The sequence below is a fragment of the Pecten maximus genome, chromosome 5, assembly GCF_902652985.1.
Source record: "Pecten maximus chromosome 5, xPecMax1.1, whole genome shotgun sequence".
Taxonomy (NCBI): Eukaryota; Metazoa; Mollusca; class Bivalvia; order Pectinida; family Pectinidae; genus Pecten; species Pecten maximus.
Window position 1 is genome coordinate 23,520,074 of NC_047019.1, and position 23,476 is coordinate 23,543,549.

General features: G+C 38.3%; 1 protein-coding gene and 1 long non-coding RNA gene across 4 annotated transcripts; both read left to right on the forward strand.

The window, feature by feature from the left end:
* Window positions 1–3,130: 3,130 nt before the first annotated feature.
* LOC117327579 lies at window positions 3,131–8,854 on the forward strand. Of its 3 annotated transcripts, XR_004532683.1 has the most exons (3): window positions 3,141–6,508; window positions 6,562–6,990; window positions 7,044–8,854. It is a non-coding gene; the product is annotated as an uncharacterized LOC117327579 (long non-coding RNA). The 3 variants fall into 3 exon arrangements; XR_004532682.1 differs by having other exon boundaries at window positions 3,131–6,990; XR_004532684.1 differs by having other exon boundaries at window positions 3,131–6,941.
* A 5,939-nt stretch (window positions 8,855–14,793) lies between these two features.
* On the forward strand, window positions 14,794–22,417 carry LOC117327580. The gene is made up of 9 exons (XM_033884635.1): window positions 14,794–15,318; window positions 16,146–16,253; window positions 18,155–18,303; window positions 19,218–19,376; window positions 19,696–19,805; window positions 20,171–20,282; window positions 21,117–21,244; window positions 21,716–21,863; window positions 22,045–22,417. Exons 1-9 carry the CDS (start codon window positions 15,046–15,048, stop codon window positions 22,073–22,075), a joined length of 1,218 nt encoding a protein of 405 aa, XP_033740526.1. The 5' UTR covers window positions 14,794–15,045; the 3' UTR covers window positions 22,076–22,417.
* The last annotated feature ends 1,059 nt before the right edge of the window (window positions 22,418–23,476 follow it).

Below are 23,476 nucleotides of genomic sequence, written 5' to 3' on the forward strand. Positions count from 1 at the left end.
AGTGTGATCTGACTGTCCCAGTGTGATCTGACTGTCCCAGTGTGATCTAACTGTCCCAGTGTGATATAACTGTCCCAGTGTGATCTATCTGTCCCAGTGTGGTCTGACTGTCCCAGTGTGATCTAACTGTCCCATTGTTATCTAACTGTCCCAGTGTGATCTATCTGTCCCAGTGTGATCTAACTGTCCCAGTGTGATCTAACTGTCCCAATGTGATCTAACTGTCCCAGTGTGATCTAACTGTGTGATCTAACTGTCCCAGTGTGATCTTACTGTCCCAGTGTGATCTAACTGTGTGATCTAACTGTCCCAGTGTGATCTAACTGTCCCAGTGTGATCTTACTGTCCCAGTGTGATCTAACTGTCCCAGTGTGACCTAACTGTCCCAGTGTGATCTAACTGTGTGATCTAACTGTCCCAGTATGATCTAACTGTCCCAGTGTGATCTAGCTGTCCCAGTGTGATCTAACTGTCCCAGTGTGATCTAACTGTCCCAGTGTGACCTAACTGTCCCAGTGTGACCTAACTGTCCCAGTGTGACCTAACTGTCCCAGTGTGATCTAACTGTGTGATCTAACTGTCCCAGTATGATCTAACTGTGTGATCTAACTGTCCCAGTGTGATCTAACTGTCCCAGTGTGATCTGTCCCAGTGTGATCTAACTGTGTGATCTAACTGTCCCAGTATGATCTAACTGTCCCAGTGTGACCTAACTGTCTCAGTGTGATCTAACTGTCCCAGTGTGATCTAGCTGTCCCAGTGTGATCTAACTGTGTGATCTAACTGTCCCAGTGTGATCTAACTGTGTGATCTAACTGTCCCAGTGTGATCTAACTGTCCCAGTGTGACCTAACTGTCTCAGGGTGATCTAACTGTCCCAGTGTGATCTATCTGTCCCAGTGTGATCTAACTGTCCCAGTGTGATCTAACTGTCCCAATGTGATCTAGCTGTCCCAGTGTGATCTAACTGTCCCAGTGTGATCTGTCCCAGTGTGATCTAACTGTCCCAGTGTGATCTATCTGTCCCAGTGTGACCTAACTGTCCCAGTGTGATCTAACTGTCCCAGTGTGATCTAGCTGTCCCAGTGTGATCTAACTGTGTGATCTAACTGTCCCAGTGTGATCTAGCTGTCCCAGTGTGATCTAACTGTCCCAGTGTGATCTAACTGTCCCAGTGTGATCTAACTGTCCCAGTGTGATCTAACTGTGTGATCTAACTGTCCCAGTGTGATCTAGCTGTCCCAGTGTGATCTAGCTGTCCCAGTGTGATCTAACTGTCCCAGTGTGATCTAACTGTCCCAGTGTGATCTAACTGTCCCAGTGTGATCTAACTGTCCCAGTGTGATCTAACTGTCCCAGTGTGATCTGACTGTCTCAGTGTGATCTAACTGTCCCAGTGTGATCTAACTGTGTGATCTAACTGTCCCAGTGTGATCTAACTGTCCCAGTGTGATCTAACTGTCCCAGTGTGACCTAACTGTCTCAGTGTGATCTAGCTGTCCCAGTGTGATCTAACTGTGTGATCTAACTGTCCCAGTGTGATCTAGCTGTCCCAGTGTGATCTAACTGTGTGACCTAGCTGTCCCAGTGTGATCTAACTGTGTGATCTAACTGTCCCAGTGTGATCTGACTGTCCCAGTGTGATCTAACTGTCCCAGTGTGATCTAACTGTCCCAGTGTGATCTAGCTGTCCCAGTGTGATCTAACTGTGTGATCTAACTGTCCCAGTGTGATCTAGCTGTCCCAGTGTGATCTAACTGTGTGATCTAACTGTCCCAGTGTGATCTTACTGTCCCAGTGTGATCTAACTGTCCCAGTGTGATCTAACTGTCCCAGTGTGGTCTGACTGTCCCAGTGTGGTCTAACTGTCCCAGTGTGATCTAACTGTCCCAGTGTGATCTAGCTGTCCCAGTGTGATCTAACTGTGTGATCTAACTGTCCCAGTATGATCTAACTGTCCTAGTGTGATCTAACTGTGTGATCTAACTGTCCCAGTGTGATCTGACTGTCCCAGTGTGATCTAACTGTCCCAGTGTGATCTAGCTGTCCCAGTGTGATCTAACTGTCCCAGTGTGATCTAGCTGTCCCAGTGTGATCTAACTGTGTGATCTAACTGTCCCAATGTGATCTAACTGTCCCAGTGTGATCTGACCGTTCCAGTGTGATCTAGCTGTCCCAGTGTGATCTAACTGTCCCAATGTGATCTAGCTGTCCCAGTGTGATCTGACTGTCCCAGTGTGATCTAGCTGTCCCAGTGTGATCTAACTGTCCCAGTGTGATCTGACTGTCCCAGTGTGATCTAACTGTGTGATCTAACTGTCCCAGTGTGATCTAACTGTCCCAGTGTGACCTAACTGTCCCAGTGTGATCTAACTGTCCCAGTGTGATCTTACTGTCCCAGTGTGATCTAACTGTGTGATCTAACTGTCCCAGTATGATCTAACTGTCCCAGTGTGATCTAACTGTCCCAGTGTGATCTGACTGTCCAGTGTGATCTAACTGTCCCAGGGTGATCTAACTGTCCCAGTGTGATCTTACTGTCCCAGTGTGATCTAACTGTCCCAGTGTGATCTAACTGTCCCAGTGTGATGTAACTGTCTCAGTGTGATCTAACTGTCCCAGTGTGATCTGTCCCAGTGTGATCTAACTGTCCCAGTGTTATCTAACTGTCCCAGTGTGATCTAACTGTCCCAGTGTGATCTAACTGTCCCAGTGTGATCTGACTGTCCCAGTGTGATCTAGCTGTCCCAGTGTGATCTGTCCCAGTGTGATCTAACTGTCCCAGTGTGATCTAACTGTCCCAGTGTGATCTAACTGTCCCAGTGTGATCTGACTGTCCCAGTGTGATCTAACTGTCCCAGTGTGATCTAACTGTCCTAGTGTGATATAACTGTCCCAGTGTGATCTGACTGTCCCAGTGTGATCTAGCTGTCCCAGTGTGATCTGTCCCAGTGTGATCTAACTGTCCCAGTGTGATCTAACTGTCCCAGTGTGATCTGACTGTCCCAGTGTGATCTAACTGTCCCAGTGTGATCTAACTGTCCCAGTGTGATCTAACTGTCCAAGTGTGATCTAACTGTCCAAGTGTGATCTAACTGTCCCAGTGTTATCTAACTGTCCCAGTGTGATCTAACTGTCCCAGTGTGATCTAACTGTCCCAGTGTGATCTGACTGTCCCAGTGTGATCTAACTGTCCCAGTGTGATCTGACTGTCCCAGTGTGATCTGACTGTCCCAGTGTGGTATAACTGTCCCATTGTGATCTTACTGTCCCAGTGTGATCTGACTGTCCCAGTGTGATCTGACTGTCCCAGTGTGGTCTAGCTGTCCCAGTGTGATCTGACTGTCCCAGTGTGGTCTAACTGTCCCAGTGTGATCTAACTGTCCCAGTGTGATCTGACTGTCCCAGTGTGATCTAACTGTCCCAGTGTGATCTAACTGTCCCAGTGTGATCCTACATGTGAGCATCTTAAAAAACCATGGTTCTGTTCTCAATATATATGTAAAGCGTAGGGTAAAGCCTTTTGATTGGGTTTAGATATAAAACCCAAACATCTTTCCTCTAGAGACTATAAAAGCACCTGTTTGAAAGTTTTAAAGGAATCTCTAGGTATTCCTGAAGGTTACACATACATTATGGAGCCTGTGAGTGTGAAATATTGCACATTTCTGGGAAAAATCATCAAATATGAGATATCATGTACCCATCTAGCTAGAGATTGATCAATTTTCAGCCAACACATATACGTTATATGAAAGTTTATGCAAGCATGGTTGATACGATATATTGGTTGATGTATACAAATGTTTGAAATAATGAATCTCTTGAAGCAGTTTACTGCAAAAAACAATTGCCAAAAGGAGTAATCTTCATGTTTCTCCAGTTTTGAGGTATGTTTACAGGGTTTTTGTTGGAATTTTAAATCTTACCTTCACATTGATGTATCAGAATAAAAAAGCAACACAAATAATTTGATTAAAATTTTAAAGAAATATAGCATTATATATATATACAAATAGGAAGATATTTGCTGTTAAGGACATACACAATGTATACAGCATGTATATGTTTTACCTATCGTTAAATTCAGCTACTAGACTCTTATAAATTTTCTTCATTGAAATTTTTTGTTTGATCTTGGAAAACCCTGATGTCAGGGATTTTGTCAGGTATTCATTTTGTATGTTGATATGACCCATTCCCAATGGAACATTGAATTGGTATCAGCCCTTTTTTTCACTTAAAAAAAAATATAAAATTCTAGTAGCAGCAGAGCAGGTGTTTGGTAAGGTCTTTATCAGAAATTTGAGATTTGTGGAATTCAACTGGTGGTAATTTTTCCAATTTTGTGCAATAAACCATTATTTCCCCCCAATTCCTGCATTTGCAACATTCTGTCAAGATTAGCTGGCAAAACCTCTGCTGACATTATATCTGTAAATTTGTATGGAATATATCTATTCAGATATCGTGTTGTGTATAATTGTAGAGACAGAGAAAATATCATTGTCTGTACAGTCAGCTAATAGAAATTTCTTTAAGCAATATGTTTACTGTTAAAAGTCTTAAGCATTAAGGTACAGCACTGAAGTAGATTTGTTAAATTATCTTCGACTAGCTGAATGATTTATGTAAGGGGTTTACCCCGGAGTATTTGGACAACTTTGATGATTACACTACACTAGATTCTCCAGAGTACCAGGAATATTGTCGTTATCATTTAAACCTTATACATTTGGTTAAAATTGTAGACTTATTGCAAAGTATTACATTGAAAATTGTTTGTGAATGTGCCTGTCATATTTTAATAGAATCATTCTTTATGTACATTTTGTTTTGGGTCTTTATATTACCTTAATGGGCTTGGTTTGTTTGTTGTCTTTATCACCACATAAACAGCCAGGGTCATTTAGAGGTCAGGTGTCCTTGTAGTAGTTGGTGGCTACCTCACTGAACAATATACATTAATGATATTGGAGGACTTTTGCATGCCATCCAAAGCAAAAAAAGGTGAAGTGTTTTGCCCAAGGACATAACCACGACAGCACAGACCAGTCTATTTCCCAAATTCCTGAGACCCATAATCTGCCATGGATAGGAATTAGGGAGCATCAAGCTACTCACATTGGATCAATATTCACCTGTTGTTACGTAGGCTGATGCTCTAACCGACTGAGCAATTGCAGCCCTTATACAGGGGATATATTGCTTACTAGTCTTGTTAGGGTATAATTCTTTATCTGACCTGTTTTAAAGGTTAACAACCACCAAAATATGAAAAAGGCCAAATGTTATGTCAAAATATTAACAATCCTTAATGAAAACATGTTATACATTCATTTTATAAACAAAACTTTATTTTCATGCAGTATTCATCATTTGAAAAACCACATATTTCTGTATGTCGGAGAAATCATATCGTCTGCACAGTTATCTCCCTTAGGTGTGACGTCATTTGAGATGATCGGAAAATCGTGTCAGCTGTCAGTGTACACAAACGTAAACAAACATGGTACTGTGTGCCACGTTGACCTGTATGGACAGCTCCAATGATGACAAAAAGATTGGTATGTTTTGGTTCCAAAAGATAAGATGTTGAGGACAGCATGGACAGTAGAAGTGTAAAGGGACTGATTTTCTCCATCATCACGGAGTCATTTAGAAGTGAACTTTGCCTATTATGAATACCCAAGACCAAACTGCGATGAATATCACCATCAAAACAAAATGAGAAATATGCCGCAATAATGTGAAATTTGTGTTATGAACATATAAATTAATAATATGTTTTACTGTGAAGGTTGTTGATGAAATTGTTTGCAGGAGAATTTTACTGGTGTAATGATTTTACAAGGGTTCAGAATTGGTTCCTGTAAAAGTGTGTTAATTAAGATGCTGCTGTGGGTATCTACACAAGTAAAACCTGTTTATTTTAAAAAGTTTTTGGGAGTATCTACTGTTTATTTCTCAGGGGCGTTAACCATGATGTACAATGTTTACTTTAATTGTGTGTTAAGCAATCATGACTGGATGGTGTTTATAATTATGTTTATAGTATAAATGTTACTTCAGCGATTTGTCTATGGGAACATTTACAGTGTAAACTATTTACATTGATGGAATGTTCATAAGTGTCTACAGCATATAATATTTACATTTGCACTAAGGACAAGTGTCTTTTTGAACATTTACAGTATAAACTGTTTACAGTGATTTAAGGATATCATGTCTAATTAAACTAGATGTGTTTACTATGGATGTGTGTTTATTAGAATCTTTACAGCAGATAGTGGCTATAATTGCCTGTGTTGGGTGTTAATGAGAATCTTTACAGCAGATATAGGCCAATTGGCTGTGTTGGGTGTCAATGAGAATCTTTACAGCAGATACAGGCCAATTGGCTGTGTTGGGTGTCAATGAGAATCTTTACAGCAGATATAGGCCAATTGGCTGTGCTGGGTGTCAATGAGAATCTTTACAGCAGATACAGGCCAATTGGCTGTGTAAGGTGTCAATGAGAATCTTTACAGCAGATATAGGCCAATTAATTGGCTGTGTAAGGTGTCAATGAGAATCTTTAGAACAGGAAGTAGATACAATGGATGTATGTTTATGAGAATGTTTACAGGAAACTGTATCCAGGTTGGGTGTTAATTAGAATATTTACAGCAGATACAGGCTATTTGAATGTGTTAGGTGTTAATGAGAATCTTTACAGCAGATACAGGCCAATTGGCTGTGTAAGGTGTCAATGAGAATCTTTACAGCAGATACAGGCCAATTGGCTGTGTAAGGTGTCAATGAGAATCTTTACAGCAGATATAGGCCAATTGGCTGTGTAAGGTGTCAATGAGAATCTTTACAGCAGATACAGGCCAATTGGCTGTGTAAGGTGTCAATGAGAATCTTTACAGCAGATATAGGCCAATTGGCTGTGTAAGGTGTCAATGAGAATCTTTACAGCAGATACAGGCCAATTGGCTGTGTAAGGTGTCAATGAGAATCTTTACAGCAGATATAGGCCAATTAATTGGCTGTGTAAGGTGTCAATGAGAATCTTTAGAACAGGAAGTAGATACAATGGATGTATGTTTATGAGAATGTTTACAGGAAACTGTATCCAGGTTGGGTGTTAATTAGAATATTTACAGCAGATACAGGCTATTTGAATGTGTTAGGTGTTAATGAGAATCTTTACAGCAGATACAGGCCAATTGGCTGTGTAAGGTGTCAATGAGAATCTTTACAGCAGATACAGGCCAATTGGCTGTGTAAGGTGTCAATGAGAATCTTTACAGCAGATATAGGCCAATTGGCTGTGTAAGGTGTCAATGAGAATCTTTACAGCAGATACAGGCCAATTGGCTGTGTAAGGTGTCAATGAGAATCTTTACAGCAGATATAGGCCAATTGGCTGTGTAAGGTGTCAATGAGAATCTTTACAGCAGATACAGGCCAATTGGCTGTGTAAGGTGTCAATGAGAATATTTACAGCAGATACAGGCCAATTGGCTGTGTAAGGTGTCAATGAGAATCTTTACAGCAGATACAGGCCAATTGGCTGTGTAAGGTGTCAATGAGAATCTTTACAGCAGATACAGGCCAATTGGCTGTGTAAGTTGTCAATGAGAATCTTTACAGCAGATATAGGCCAATTGGCTGTGTAAGGTGTCAATGAGAATCTTTACAGCAGATACAGGCCAATTGGCTGTGTAAGGTGTCAATGAGAATCTTTACAGCAGATATAGGCCAATTGGCTGTGTAAGGTGTCAATGAGAATCTTTAGAACAGGAAGTAGATACAATGGATGTATGTTTATGAGAATGTTTACAGGAAACTGTATCCAGGTTGGGTGTTAATTAGAATCTTTACAGCAGATACAGGCTATTTGAATGTGTTAGGTGTTAATGAGAATCTTTACAGCAGGAAGTAGATACAAAGAATGCGTGTTTATGAGAATGTTTACAGTAACGTTATCAAGGTTAGATGTTAATGAGAATCTTTACAGGAAACTATCCAGGTTGGGTGTTAATCACAATCTTTACAGCAGGAAGTAGATACAAGGGATGTATGTTTATGAGAATGTTTACAGTAACTGTATTCAGATTGGGTGTTATAGAGAATCTTTACAGCAGGAAGTAGATACAATGGAAATGTGTTCATGAGAATGTTTACAGGAAACTGTATCCAGGTTGGGTGTTATAGAGAAACTTTACAGCAGATATAGGCCAATTGGCTGTGTTGGGTGTCAATGAGAATCTTTTCAACAGGAAGTAGATACAATTGATGTGTGTTTATGAGAATCTTTACAGCATGATGTAACCAGGCTGTGTGTTTATGAGATTCTTTACAGCAAATGTTAATGTTGATGTTAATGAAAGCAGAGCATTATTTACTACTTTTGTATGTACAATTTTTTGAGAATGATGAAATTGGTTACTTGATATGGTACATGTTGGTGAGAATGTTCACTAACTACTTTGTATCATATAGGGGAAGTAGAAAGTAGTTAGTGTGCAGAATGTTTTAAGAATGTTGTATTATGTAAGGACATGCACCATTGGGCTAGTTTGAGAAGAAAATGGTGGATGTTGTTTACAGAAAGTAAATAATAGAATGTTTATGAGGGTGATACTAATAGAGCTTCTATACAAATGTTTACAAAAGATAGTAGTTAGTATGTTAAACCTAAAGCATTAACTTATGAGGATCTGTTGAAGTGTTAGGACATGAACAGCATGCTTAAAGTTGAGGGTTGTTTATAAGATCATTTACTGTATAAAACATCATTGATATTCTGGTAAATGTCTTGTTGTTGTTGAATATTTGTGAAATAAAAAATATCAAACAATCAGTATGTGTTATATGATGCAGACTTGGTTTAACTTTTGTTCACCTTCCCGGTGAACATTAGGGACTGATAAATATTCTATGTTAGTCGCTAACCTTGGCCTTTTTGGTGATTCAGAAGAATATTGATAAAAAAAACTCTGCCGGTGTAACGTTGAAAATGGACCCCTGTAGAAAATAAAACCGTGATGCCGTGGAAAACGGAACCAAATATTAAATTTTCTTTACATACCCTGTTGAAATGGACCCCTTGAATAGTGAACCACATATAATGTATTGGATCTCGGTACCAGTTTACATTGTCATAGACGTTGCGATAAGATATGCTTACATGATACAATGTATAAACGATATTGAAGGACACTGGTAAAATAAAATGGCCTGTGACCTTAGGTGACCTTTGATATCACATTAGGCTGTTATGAGAAGTGTATATAAAATGTACATTATTTGTACATTGTATATAATACTTATGTACATTGATTAACACTTTAACTCGTGAAATCTGTTGACCCAGATATTGACCATTAGCATCACTTTAAATAAGATATCCCTATACATGTATACGATTTATCGACATTGATTGATAATTTGACCCATGACCTTTATTGAACCAGATAATGACCTTTTGTATAACTTTACACTGTTTTAAGAAATGCATATAAAATGTGTACGATATTGATTGACATTGATTAATATTTTGATCTTTGACCCTTGGTGACCCATATAATGACCTTTGAAATAACTTAACACTGTTACAATTGGTTTGGTTTGGTTTATTTTGTTTAACGTCCTATTAACAGCTAAGGTCATTTAAGGACGGCCTCCGTGCGTGCGACATGCATGCGTGTTGTGAGTGCATATGTGTGTTTTGGGAGGCTGCGGTATGTTCTGTTCGTATTAAGTCTCCTTGTGATAGGCCGGAACTTTTGCCGATTTATAGTGCTACCTCACTGAAGCATACTGCCGAAGACGCCCAGCAGGACACCCCACCCGGTCACATTATACTGACAACGGGCGAACCAGTCGTCTCACTCCTAATATGCTGAGCGATAAGCAGGAGTGCAACTACCATTTTTAATGACTCTGGTACGTATGTCTCGGCCAGGGGACAGAACCCAAAGCCTTCCTCACAGCGGCGAACGCTCAACTAAAGGCCAAAAGTGAGGCATTGTCAAGGGATACATTAGGAAGAAGAAAGTTGTTAAGAAAGAAGAGAAAAGATAAGATCCCAAGTTTAGTCGCCTCTTACGATCATGCAATGGGGGCAGCAGGTACAATTCTTACGCCCTACCTGCAGGGCAGCACTGTTACAAGACATTCATGTAACATGTACACGATATTGATCGACATTGATTAACAATTTGACCTGTGACCTTTGGACTTTGGTGACCCATATAATGACCTTTGCTATAACCACTGTGAATGTCCTACTAACGCATGGTCATATGGATGTCCTAGGTGAGTTTTCATTTTACATGAGATTGATGAAAACCGTCTGAAGATATTTTTTTTCACTTTAGCGAGGCTGTTAGTTATTGCATCTAAACGTCATCACTGCTAAATCAAAATATCGATTTGTTTCTTTTCAAAACACAAAGCGTTATGATCAGTGGCCCAAGATTGGTAATTAAAATCGTCTCCCGAGCCGTTCTATCGATGTTGATCTATATGTCGAAAGCTAAGTGCATTTGTGCATATGTATATGTTGGGGGTTCAACATCCATCACTGGGTTATATGAGGATGGGTGGTACATTGGTATATATTGTTTTGAAATGCATTTATACGAAGGTTGATATCCAAACCCCCATTTCTGATAGAGGACAAGACTTTATAAACTGTTCTGTTTAATATTCTAAATTATCAAATATCCTAACTCTACCAGATATGGTTTTTTTTTTGAAGTATGAATTATTTTAATTGACTCATTATTCCTTGCCTTAGTTCTGAATTAATACACTTTGGTGCCTGCCAGGTGGGCGAGGCCACAGTATACCCGGCCGCTCAGTCGGTCCGGGCAGAAGGCTGCCCGTACGCGTCCTCCCGCCTGCCAGGTGGGCGAGGCCACTATACCCGGCCACTCAGTCGGTCCGGGCAGCAGGCTGCCCGTCCTCCCGCCTGCCAGGTGGGCGAGGCCACACTACCACAGAATCAATTTGTATAAACACAGGCCAGATGGGCGAGACCTAATGGGGAAAAAGACAATTTCGTTAAAATCCTACTTCGCCTATAGTAATGAAATGATGTGTCCCATATATTTGGTCTGAAACATCCCTGGATGAAGGGAAATCATTACCATGGTGATAAAATAAACCAAAGGTTATCATATGGGTCACCAACGGTTAAAGGGTTTATCAATGTTGTTCAATATCGTATACATATCATATTACAGTTTGTCTGTGTCTGCAATTTTAATTTCGACTTCTCCGAAATTCCCGGACCTATTCAATGTAAAAGTAAACCCAAAATTATGAATTGTACGGTCCCCACCCCCAGGGGCCTGAGGGGCGCGGCGAAAGTGGTCAAATTGACTGTAATTTCCTAAATTTCCTGTTGTGTACGAGGGGTAAAGGAAGTGTTTTAAATTACTACAAATTGTTGGCGTTAGATATTCAAAGAGATTTTCCAACTTTTGACTCGGTGACATATCAGGACACTGCATTCAAATAAAGGTCTACAGTAAGGTTTATTACGTGATGTAGGGGTACAGGTGTATAGTAATTAAGTACATGTACGTATAAACCGTAACAAGGGTTGCAAGAGCGTGTGCAATGGAAACGGTTTTCAGCTCTACTGTCAATAATCACTTACAGAAATAGACTGGACAAACTCAGGATTGTCCTCGAAATTATTTATAGGTCATTCCACACCAACACTACTACTGTGACAAACAGATGGCTAACAATATTAAGACTGGGACCCAAACTGTTTTGGAACTATGTCTGCAAAAGAGCTGTAATAAGCTATAAGTTAAACGGAGAGCTCACAAGGTAACGACAAAGAAAAGACAGAGACTCTAAACCTACACTATGCGAGTGTGTTCATCATTAAAAAAGGCACTCCCTTATAGTTTGTCACCGCCCGCCAACACAGAATATCATCAGCACAATCAACCATTATAAACTAACACATCACCACGACCCGACCAAATGTACCAACATCTAATTCACCACGACCTGACCAAACGTACCAACATCTAATTCACCACGACCCGACCAAACGTACCAACATCTAATTCACCACGACCCGACCAAATGTACCAACATCTAATTCACCACGACCCGACCAAACGTACCAACATCTAATTCACCACGACCCGACCAAACGTACCAACATCTAATTCACCACGACCCGACCAAACGTACCAACATCTAATTCACCACGACCCGACCAAACGTACCAACATCTAATTCACCACGACCCGACCAATTGTACCAACATATAATTCAACACGACCCGACCAAATGTACCAACATCTAATAAAAAAAAAATCGAATGAATCCAACGAAGTTTCCTGCAGAATGGAAGCATGCAATATTGACTCCTATCTTCAAATAAAGGAACCAAAAATAACACAGGGAACTACAAACCGATTAGCCCCACAAAAGTTGTTGGGAAACTCTTAGAAAGATCATAAATAATGTTTCACACGTTTGAATGAAATGAATTAGTGTGAAATTACTTTCTCCTGTGGGTGGTCCGCTAGGTGGCGGTGTGCAATCAAGTACGTGTACCTGAGTATAGTCGGGTGCACGTGCTGTGTGATCAGTTCAGGCGGCGCACCGGGCGAGGACAGACGTTCATTTTCGTCTTGTTTAATTTTTTGTGTAATTGAAATGTAAGAATCTATAAGGTTAGGTTAGGCTATCAGTTACCATTTCATGTATAATTGAATAGCTTGGGGTTGCGATTTGGTACATGGATAATTTGATTACAAAATTGTAAATTGTATTTGTAAATATCATATGATTATTATTTATTATTAATGAATTGTTCATTAAATTCATCGCACGGTGCGTTGTGGACAGTCTGTGTTTGTTGTTCATTGCCACCTGGACGGTGGCCTACGGGAGAACTTACCAGTAGGGTTTAAGAAGCGGACGATCGTACGTAACAAGTATTGGATACACTCGAGAACTGGACAGATGCTTTAGACCAAAACAGTGAGATTGGTGCAATTTATTTAGACTCAGGGGAAAAACTCTAAAATGTCAACTGATAGAGTGGATGACAGAGGGTCGTCGTAAACGGTCAGTGGATTCCCGCGGGTCACCTACATTAACGACTTACCATACATGTATCTTTATGTCGGTTTAATGATATTTGAAACGTCTAATCAACATCTATGGTCATTGAATCTCTTGAAACCAATGATACGAGTCGTATCATATGGTCGCCCATTGCTGTTATGAAATTCAAAGGACAACCAAACTATAGTTCCGTCCTAAAAGATATCTCGTAAATGTATTCCCCGGCTTGATCACCAGAATACAGAACACAATTACCAGAAACAGCATAGATACATGTATAATAAACGTATTAGTCCTACCTGCCTTTAGCAATCTGAATACTATTTAAAAGACTTGTTCTTATAATTAAGCGTTAACTTGCCAAGAAAATCGTGACATTTGTTAGTATCATGGTCAATCTAATCAAAGTTAGACTTGTAATTTCCACTACTCTACGATACACTGCAATACCTGTATTGTAATATACATTGTATCGTAGAGTATTATAGAGCAGTGGATACAGTGTATCGTAGATCTAGAGTATTGTAGAATGGCGGAAATTACTAATCTAATTTTGATTATGGCAGCATTAATAGTTGTTTTAAAGGAAGAATTTTGTAACGTAGCTTGCGATACAATATTGCTTTTGTGAGTGAAATTAATTTGTACTTGGCGTCGATTCAGCTGTTGTAATAGTTTGTGTGTAAGTTGCATTCGTTACTGGGTGACATCAAATTCGTTTAGTTCAAGAGACGTTGCACTTATTTCGATCGCTGTCAAATTCCAAATCTTCTGACATATAGGAATGTTCCTTAATATCTACCGTCCTTACTCTTTTTAGCTCATCTGGTCAGAAGAACCGATGAGGGAATGTCATGGCACGGCGTCCGTCCGTCCGCCGTCCGCCGTCGTCAACTTTTCCTAAAAATTCGCTACTGAACAACGGAATGGGATTTTGACCAAACCAGGGGCCTATTCGTTTATGCGGACAAACCGGTTCGTCAGTTTTTAGATGTAATATTTCAAACATATATCTTGATGGACCTGTGAATATTAATACAGGCCTTGTCAAGACTCATCTGAAAACAATATAAAATCCCTAGGTCCGTCTTTATTTCATAAACGAACAACACCGGTCCAATCGTTTGGACCGCAAACACGAAAACGGTTTTGGTCAGAAGCATCCGTGCGAAAGTGAAACAAATACATAAATGGCGACTCTGGACCCCTGGGGTCGGATCGAGATCGAGGCGGGACTCCATAGGGGAAATATAGCATATTCCTTTAAAGTTCCCATCTTTGATCCGCAGGAAGGATACATTTTAAGTATCTATTCTTTAATTATTTCAAAATGTAGAATAGGGCAGAGACCTACAGTATATACTAAATTTATTATTTAGGTCTCTGAATAGGGCTATCATATAGATCTACATATGTACGTGTATGTTACGTCGGACAGTTGCTTTTTATCAATTTCAAGTAAGCTTACACTAGATATCTAGTTACGTACATCTGAAGCTTTACACTTGTTTTCCGATCCCAAATTATAAAAAAAATGTAACAGTTATGTATACTTGAATGAATATTGAATAAAATATTGTTAAAACTAGCCTAACTATAGACTTACATATACAACAATATTGCAGTCCATCAATCTGTGACCCACCATCTGTGTTATTCGTGTTTTATCCGTGTTTTACCCCGCGCCTCGCCTGTGAGCCGATCGAGTATTCGCGTGAAGTAGGCCTAACGTTAGGCTAAGTTATCATGAAACGGAAGACGAAGTATGAAGGAAGTACGAGATAGCATTGTATCGACATAAGTACGAGATAGCATTGTATCGACATATCAAGTGTAGGCAACAGTATACATCTACATGCAACGTCTTTCTGCATTGCTTGTACTTTAGACCCATTGCATCGTCTGTCATTTACAATAGGGGAGGTAACTCGAACAGTAAAAGTCATGATATTGTATGTGATAGGAACAATTTTAATAATTCTGCTTGTGGGCTGGTTCTCAAAATCAGATCCGCCGGCAAAATGTGGGATTTATACACAGCCGAACAAATGGTATCCTCTCAAGTACCAATTTCTTTTATTCGTGTTAAAATTAAGACGCCGAAAGAATGCGAAAATGGACACTGCGACAGGTGAGAATGCTGGATATGGCGTGAGGTCCAGGTCCAGTGCGGCAGACATGGAAAAAGTCCAGACACTACCTCTAGATAAACCAAAGGTAAGTCAAATCGTGTGCTAGGTCGAGATTGTATCTAGTCCATCAAGGTCTTATTGTCACACCACAATAAGTGTCAATGTCGCTAAAATCTGAAGAAACGGAGATTTATGACATTAATTACACTGGAATCTGGTACATTGTATAACCTCATGATCATGTAACAGTACAGTACAGTAGAATCTATACATGCATGGAAGGCTGAACTGTTTTACCTTCCTGATCAAATTAAAGCTTAGATATACTGACTATATGTGTGTTCAATCGCACAATATACAAATAATGTATGTCACAGTCACTGTATCATATGTACACATTATTTTACATCTTTATTGTATATTATAACTTATTGCAGTACATAATGTATATGGACATGCAGTTATGGCAAGCCGTTTAAACATTTAATCCCATTTCCTCTTAAGGTAAAAAATATGCTTCAAATTTATTTCACTTAAGTGAAATACATAAATGTACTTTTTACCTTAAGGTTAAAAGACTTTTTTTGCATTATGTTTTATTTCACTTAAGTGAAATAAATTTTATTCATCTTAAGGGAAAATCTTTTTCACTTAAGTGAAATAAAACATAATGCAAATGCTGCTGTTGAGTAAATCGGACACCCACTCTCATGTATCAGATATGGACTAGTCCATCTATTGACCAAGCATTGGGTGTTTAATTTCTGACCAATTCGAGACCTTTTCCCTACTTCATTTGTTGTTGGTAAATGTCTGGCTTTCAGTTGTTGTTTTTTTGTATTGTGCCTAATTATAATTGATTGTAAATGCTTCATTGCCTATGTACATCTGTATTAATCATTATCATTACAGGCAGTTGATGCTGTTTACTTCAATGGAGGGAACAAGGATGGTCAATATTTTGTGGCTGCCACAGCCAGGAGGCAAAACAATGTAGTCCAGACTGTCCTGTACATCAGAGTAAGTCTCCTCTCCCCAAATTATGTCAATAAGCCTCCCACATCTCGTGTATCTTTACATCAGAGTAGTCTCCCTTGTCACACAGAGATCTGTATTTTAATATTAGTCCCTTTTGTTCCATTTCTTAGTCACCCCTGTCCAACCTCTATATATCTGAGTATATTTGACCTGTCATACATCCCATAATACACCAGAGTGTATATATATAGCTGCCTCTCCTTTTTAAAGTAATCACTCCTGTCCCACCTCTATATCTGAGTAGAGGTACGGACAAAAGCCCCCCCGGACATTAGCCCCCCCGGACATTAGCCCCTAGGACAAAAGCCCCTCCGGACAAAAGCCCCTTCACACTAATCAAAAAGTGGACAAAAGCCCCTTCATAAAAAAAAATGATATTTATTTTTTTATTGATTTTTAATTGCAAAAAAAACATGTCATCAGTGGCTTCGGCAAAAGCCCCTTCATAAAAAAAATGATATATTTTTTTTTTATGATTTTTAATTGCTACATATACATATGTCATCAGTGGCTTCGGCAATGTAAACAACCGGTTCCAACAACAACTACTTGAACTGTTACATAAACAATAAGCTGTTACACAGGTGTTTGGTGGGTTTTTCATTGATGTTGTGTTCTCCTGGAAAGAAATATATCATTAATGGCTTCATTGTTTCTTTGATTTTAATCATTCCTAAAATTAACCTTTTCTTATTACAATGCAGAGCAACATGTTTGGTTAGGTACTTATTATATCATAATTTGAGACACTGCAAACAGGGATCAAATGTTTATTTCTTTTGTAGGCATTTCTTTGATTATCAATATTTGCAGTATATTAGGAAGTCAAAAATTATGTGTAATCAGTAACAATATGTTCATCATGGAGAGTTTTCCTGAAATATTTAGCCTACTTAATAATATAAAGTTTGAAAAAATAAATTATGATGTTTAACCACAGACATATAATGCTACACTGACATTGAACCAAGGACCTTCATTTTCCACACAATTATTCTCCAAATTTCAGAGATAAAAACAACAATATATATATATATAGTTTCTGTTTTTCAAAAGTACAGATTTATATAAAGTATACCAGCTAAATTTCTAAAGAAGGGGCTTCTGTCCGGGGGGGCTAATGTCCGGGGGGCCTTTCGTCCGGAGGGGCTTTTGTCCTAGGGGCTAATGTCCGGGGGGGCTAATGTCCGGGGGGGCTTTTGTCCTACACTCATCTGAGTACTCTCTCATATCTCATCTCATCATTAGAGTAGTCTCCCCTCCACTCATATTTCTACATAGAATAGTCCCCTTAATTTATCCCATCTTAACACCAAAGTACTCTCCCCTTATCTATACTGTACATAAAAGGGCATTGTTGGAAACCCACGGCCGGTTGATTGCACTGCCACTATAGTCTCATCTGTCCTATCTCTACATCAGAGTAGTCTCCCATGTCCCATCTCAGCTTCAGATCAGAGCTATCTCCTAAGGTCCATATTCACATGTACGTCAGAGTATTCTCCTCTACTTTATCTTTATACCAGAGTAGTCTACCCTGGCATACCGCTACATCAGAGTAGTCTCCCCTGCCACACAGATCTCTACAATAAAATAGTCATCTTTATCCCTTCTCCACAGCAGAGTAGTCTCCCCTGTCACATATTATCTCTATAATTGAGGAAGTTATAAATGTATGCTATATCTTAACCTCTACCTTAGAGGAAATCTTATCTCCCTTTCTCCATGCATCCTCCTCCTCCATACATTTGTTTGTCATTGTAAATGAAGTTCATCTTTTTTACCCTAGCAGCACATTAATTGAATATTTTTTCAATATTATGAATGTCTATATGAGTTTTTAACTGACAGGAGTTTAATATGGTGCTGATATATTGTTGCAGCTCCCTGGTGTTGGTCTCCTGGAGATTCCATCTAAACCAGACACCAAACTGCACAGTACAGATCCACAGGCCTTTGCTGCTGGGGGACTGAAACTGGAACCAGTAGACCCAATGAAAACCTGGAAAATATCTTACAAAGGTAAACTAAGGTGGGTAAGTAATATTTCATATAGAGTAAAACTCGTATAAGTCAAAATGTATGGGACCAAGCAAAATATTTGACTTATCCGATGATTTGACTGATCAGTGTCTTTGTGTATATGGAGACATAATGACATTTTACTGACCTGAGTATCATCGGCTGTATGCCAAATATTTGCTTGATAACATGATCTAAAATAAGAAATGAATGGTAACAAACAAATTAATTTCAAATGATAACAATTATTCATTTATTTGATAAACCATATTATGCACGGTAACAGATCATAACAATTAAACATGTATAAAATTGTGAATGCAGTTAAAGGTTAGGAGGATGCATAAGTGTTAAGATACATTTTCCATAAGTTAATACAGAAGTGTTCATCCCTTCACTCATTTAGGATTTTCCTCAAATTGTAACGTATGGTTTATCCGAATTACGACATCAAAGTTTGTAACCTTCAACCTGATGTGTTGTGTATGATTCATAGGTGTTTACAGGAAAATCAGGCTCAGGTGGCATCTCCTAGCTATTATCAGATTTATTTAGGATGAGCTAATATGCTGTAGTTTCCCCAATAGAAAAGTTTCAGGGCCCTATGGGGAGTTTAGGGTAAACCAATACACATAACTTGACATAAGGTCACTATAATGTTTAGTATCAATGAAGCTTTCCCCTGTCCAAGGATGAACCCCATAAATATATTAAAAATCATGATCAAATATAAAATTAGATATGAAGAATAAACACATTATAAAACATTAAAATTGTGGTTTAAAGGTTTCATTTACATTTACAAAACAAATCAAAAGCCAGAGATATGTTTTCTCTATTTTAGTGCAATTATTTAAAGAAAGTGTGCTAAAGAAACTAAAAATGTTAAACTCTGTACATTTCTTTTCTTTGATATTATTTCAGAAATCATGAAACTCTTGAAGAGCTAGAGGTGACCTTTGACCTCACCTGGACAGCTTTCACTCCGTACTTTGATTTTGACACTGACCTTCACCCAAACGTCATGGCGGCATCTATTGCTAAAGAAAAGTGGTCCAGAAACTATTTTGATGTCCTTAAAAGGTAAATAGCCATGCAATGTAACACACAGTGGTATCATACATTTGGGAATGATTGAATCAATCACTGACAAATTCAGTGGTTGGAGTTCCTCCTGTATAGATAAAGTATAACCTTTGTACAAAAGATAACCTTCAGGAATTGATTCTTGAGCTTCTTAAAATTTTATTTTATACCTGTTTTTTAAAAAATGATCAGTATACAGTGTAAATATAAGTGCTTTTACTAAAAAAAAGGAGGCAAATTAAAAATTCTATTGAAATTAAAAGTAGGGTCCTTTCCTACAGAAACTAGATTACTAATGCAATCTTTTTCATTGCAGTGTCCATCAAACACACTATGAACAGTTTGGTGAAATAACAGGTGTAGTCAATATAACAGGAGTAGGGGATAAGATGGTTAAAGTTCAAGGGGTCAGGGACCACTCTTACGGTAAGTATACTATAGTCAAACAGGCATGTCCCTCCTTTGGTAGATACACAGCCATGTATCAACATTGTACAATCTTTGCAGTCAAACCCAAGACCAGCTATCGTGAAAGTTTTAGGAATGAGACAAATAATGATGAGCATTTCATAAAATTTCATAGTGTACATGCACTACAGGTAGCTACAGGGTCAGAAGCCATTAACTATTTTCACTCATCGCAAGTACAGACTGTACAATACTGACAGGGAAGCAATGTCATCTCTGATAGATCATATAGAGATTCAAAGTAGCTTTTAATGCAAATTTTACATTTATTATATTTATTTATTATACATTACATTTATAGCATAAGTTTTGCTTGTTTCCAGGAAACATCCGTGATTGGCGGTACTTCCATAGGTATGCCATCAACTATGCTACATTGTCTGACAAGACAGCAGTCTGCATAGGCTGTATATCCATGCCTATCACCATGACCAGGTAATTAGGCTCATCACCTCATGATCAGTGGGTCAAGGTCACTCATTCACACAGAATGAATGACCTTGACCCACTTTTAAGGTCAGTGCAAATGTGTTAAAAACTTTAAACAGTGTCTTCTAATTTACTAAAAGATTCAGGATAGCAGTAATTGGCCAGTAGCATGTACATATTGGGGTTGAAGACTTTCAAGGTACCACAAATATCTTACCAAGGTACCACAAATATCTTACCAAGGTACCACAAATATCTTACCAATTTCTTATTACCAGGTTATAATTAAGATGGACAGCATCACAATTTATACTAGTCCAAATTTTCTGATGGTCTTACTTTGTAGATACGTCAGAACTTCTCACATACAAAAAATGAGCATTTTTTTCCGACCCACCTATGGTCGGCGTTCGAACAACATTTACTCCCATTCCCTTCAACCTGTGCCAGGTTGAAGGGAATAAGGGAAATATTGTTTAAACGTTGACCTGAGAGTGGGTTGGAAAAATTGCTCGTTTTTTGTATGGCGAGAGTTCTGATGTTATTAACATCAGAACTCTTTGGATTAAATTTACACATCACTGTGACATATGCTGAAAGGAAGGAGAGTGTTATCTGTACATTCATTATATTCTATGTAATATATATATTTTTCCAAACTTCTTAATTAAATCAGCTGGAAATTCAAGTATATGTAGCATGCAAGCAATTCAAATATTTTCTGTTATACAGACAAGTTTATATGCAAAAAGCATATCTCTAGTTATAAAATATATACTGTCTGTATCATGGTAAACATGAAATATTAAACTTTCATTCTAAAAAAAATTTGTGATTCAGCTTAACTATTGGCTACGTAATCCACCCTGACGGTACCAAGGAATCTGTGTCCTCCTCGGAGTTCCAGTTAGCTGATCATGGAGAAGATGGAAACCCACCCAAACAGACATCTTTTAAATTCATAGCAGGTGTGTATTGATAAATATCATATAAACTGAAGATGTGTCTAGTTTCTTCATCAATGACACTTACTCATATGTCGCTAGTAAAATGAATATGTTATTGTTTCTCAAAAGAACATAATAGGGGAAAATAAAGATAAAAATACTTCCCACAAGTAAGATATTCACTGCAAGATACAGAATGTAAGCTTCATTGTCCTTTCACTAGGTTGTCTCGGGTTTGGGGGCACAATGTCCCTACAAAGTACCTGTAAATATAGTATCGTGTTGGACTCCATCCTTTCAAATATTAACTTGGTTTTCCTTTGTATGTACATTTGTATCTACCGTTTTACAAAATGTACTAATGTTGATGTGCCATATTATATTATTATAAAATTTTGCTGTATACATAGCTTTGTATATATATACTGTAGCAATTGAAGAAAATATGAGGCTACTGTACTGACATTGATATTTTTGGGTATCTATTGTTAGGAGAGAAAGAGTACAATGTGACATGTACTGTCCAGGAAGCACCAATCTTCTACATTGGTGAGGGTCGGGATGCCAAGATCCATGAACGTATGTGTACCTACGACATCAATGGTCTACCTGGCTGGGGTGTCAGCGAGTGGGACTACAGGTAAATTTACAATGTATATTTGATTATGTTATGTTCTTAGTCTGATAAAATATAAAAAGGATAAAATCTGCAAAACACTAGTTCAGGTTGCAAGATCGTTTCACTTACCTTGAGAATTAAACCCTCGTGTTACCGGGTAATCTGAATAATATTTCTATATTAACGTTTTGTCTTGTTACAGAAATGTTCCATTTGATGACGGCAGAACGTGATGAAACAAGATACCTAGGTACTCCAGCTAGTGAAAGTTAATGTCAGAATGTGCTATTTTATAATTGTGTATTGTCTGTATATGTTTTACAAGTAATAATAGTATTGATATAGCCTATGTGTACTCATATTTATTCAATAATGATCATGTGCAAATGTATTTTGTCGAATCTAAACTGTATGAAGGTGGTGAAATCATATTTAAAATCAAGTACTAGTCATATCATAGAGATTTCATGATTATCTTTCTGCCCTGCAGACTTGCCTGTTTCTTAATATATGTATTATTTTCTTGAATTTGAAAATAATGTAATTTCATAAATAAAAAGTGATTAAAATAAAATGTCAAAATTTGTTTTGAGTTCCATTTTTAGCTCACCTACTGTTCAGATAGGTTTTTCAACACCCTTGATGACATGGACTTACATATTAATCCAGTAATGCTAGGGTGAAGGGATACCAAGTTTACAAGTTCACAGGGCCAAGAGGCCCAGGATCATAATATTGAGCAAGTAGCATGCTGATATGAAGGGCTACCAAGGTCTCTTAATTAAGTCAAATATGTAAAAATCTTTAGATGACTTCTTTCCAATACCAGTTCAAGATGTTGATCTAGTAGCATGCTGGGATTAATTGCTACCAAGTTTGTTCAAATAACTGTTCAAATAACTAGCCTTGGCCTACTTTCAAGCTAACAGCTGGTCAAATGTGTAAAAAATTGTAATGACTTCTAATGATTAACCAAGGGTTATGATATATTAACCAAAAAGCATGCTGTGAATACATGGCTGACCTCTACCTACTTTAATGTAAGGACGGTCAAAGGTGTTAAATTCGTAACAACTTCTCATTAACCAAGAGGTACAGGCTCATGATATAGGGCCAGTAGTATTTCTCCAACTTCTTGCATAGGTTCCCCATGGTCCTTAGTTGTGCCAATTCAATTTAGATTTTTGATCAGAAAAACAAAATGGCCGACTGACGCCATCTTGGATTTTGAGAAATTATGTTTGTTATCGCTATTATTTTAAAAGTTCTGGAGGGATATTTCTTAAACCTCATAAATAGGCTCCACTTGTTCTTGTTATCAGATTATTAAGAGGAAAAGTAGAGAGAAGATCGGTCTGACATAGAGGGATAGAACTAATAAGGTGGATGCCATGCCAGATCCCTCTGGGATCTCGTTTTCCCATGAATTACCTTGGCCTACCTCCAAGACCACTTGGATAATGTGTGTGTAATATTTTTTATCCTGAATAATCCAGAGAGCTAGGTACATGATATTTGGCCGGTAGTATCTGGGACAAAGGGCCACAAAATTTATGTAATTAATTAAATTAACAAGCTATTTGAATAGTTATAATCAGCTTAGCATCCACATGCACATACATGACCTGAATCAA

Bases quoted from the DNA above. Each gene is read 5' to 3' on its own strand.
- LOC117327580 (XM_033884635.1), top strand. From the start codon at position 15,046: ATGATATTGTATGTGATAGGAACAATTTTAATAATTCTGCTTGTGGGC. The intron at 18,304-19,217 runs GTGGGTAAGTAA...ATATTATTTCAG, and splicing joins TCTTACAAAGGTAAACTAAG to AAATCATGAAACTCTTGAAG. The intron at 19,377-19,695 runs GTAAATAGCCAT...TTTTCATTGCAG, and splicing joins TATTTTGATGTCCTTAAAAG to TGTCCATCAAACACACTATG.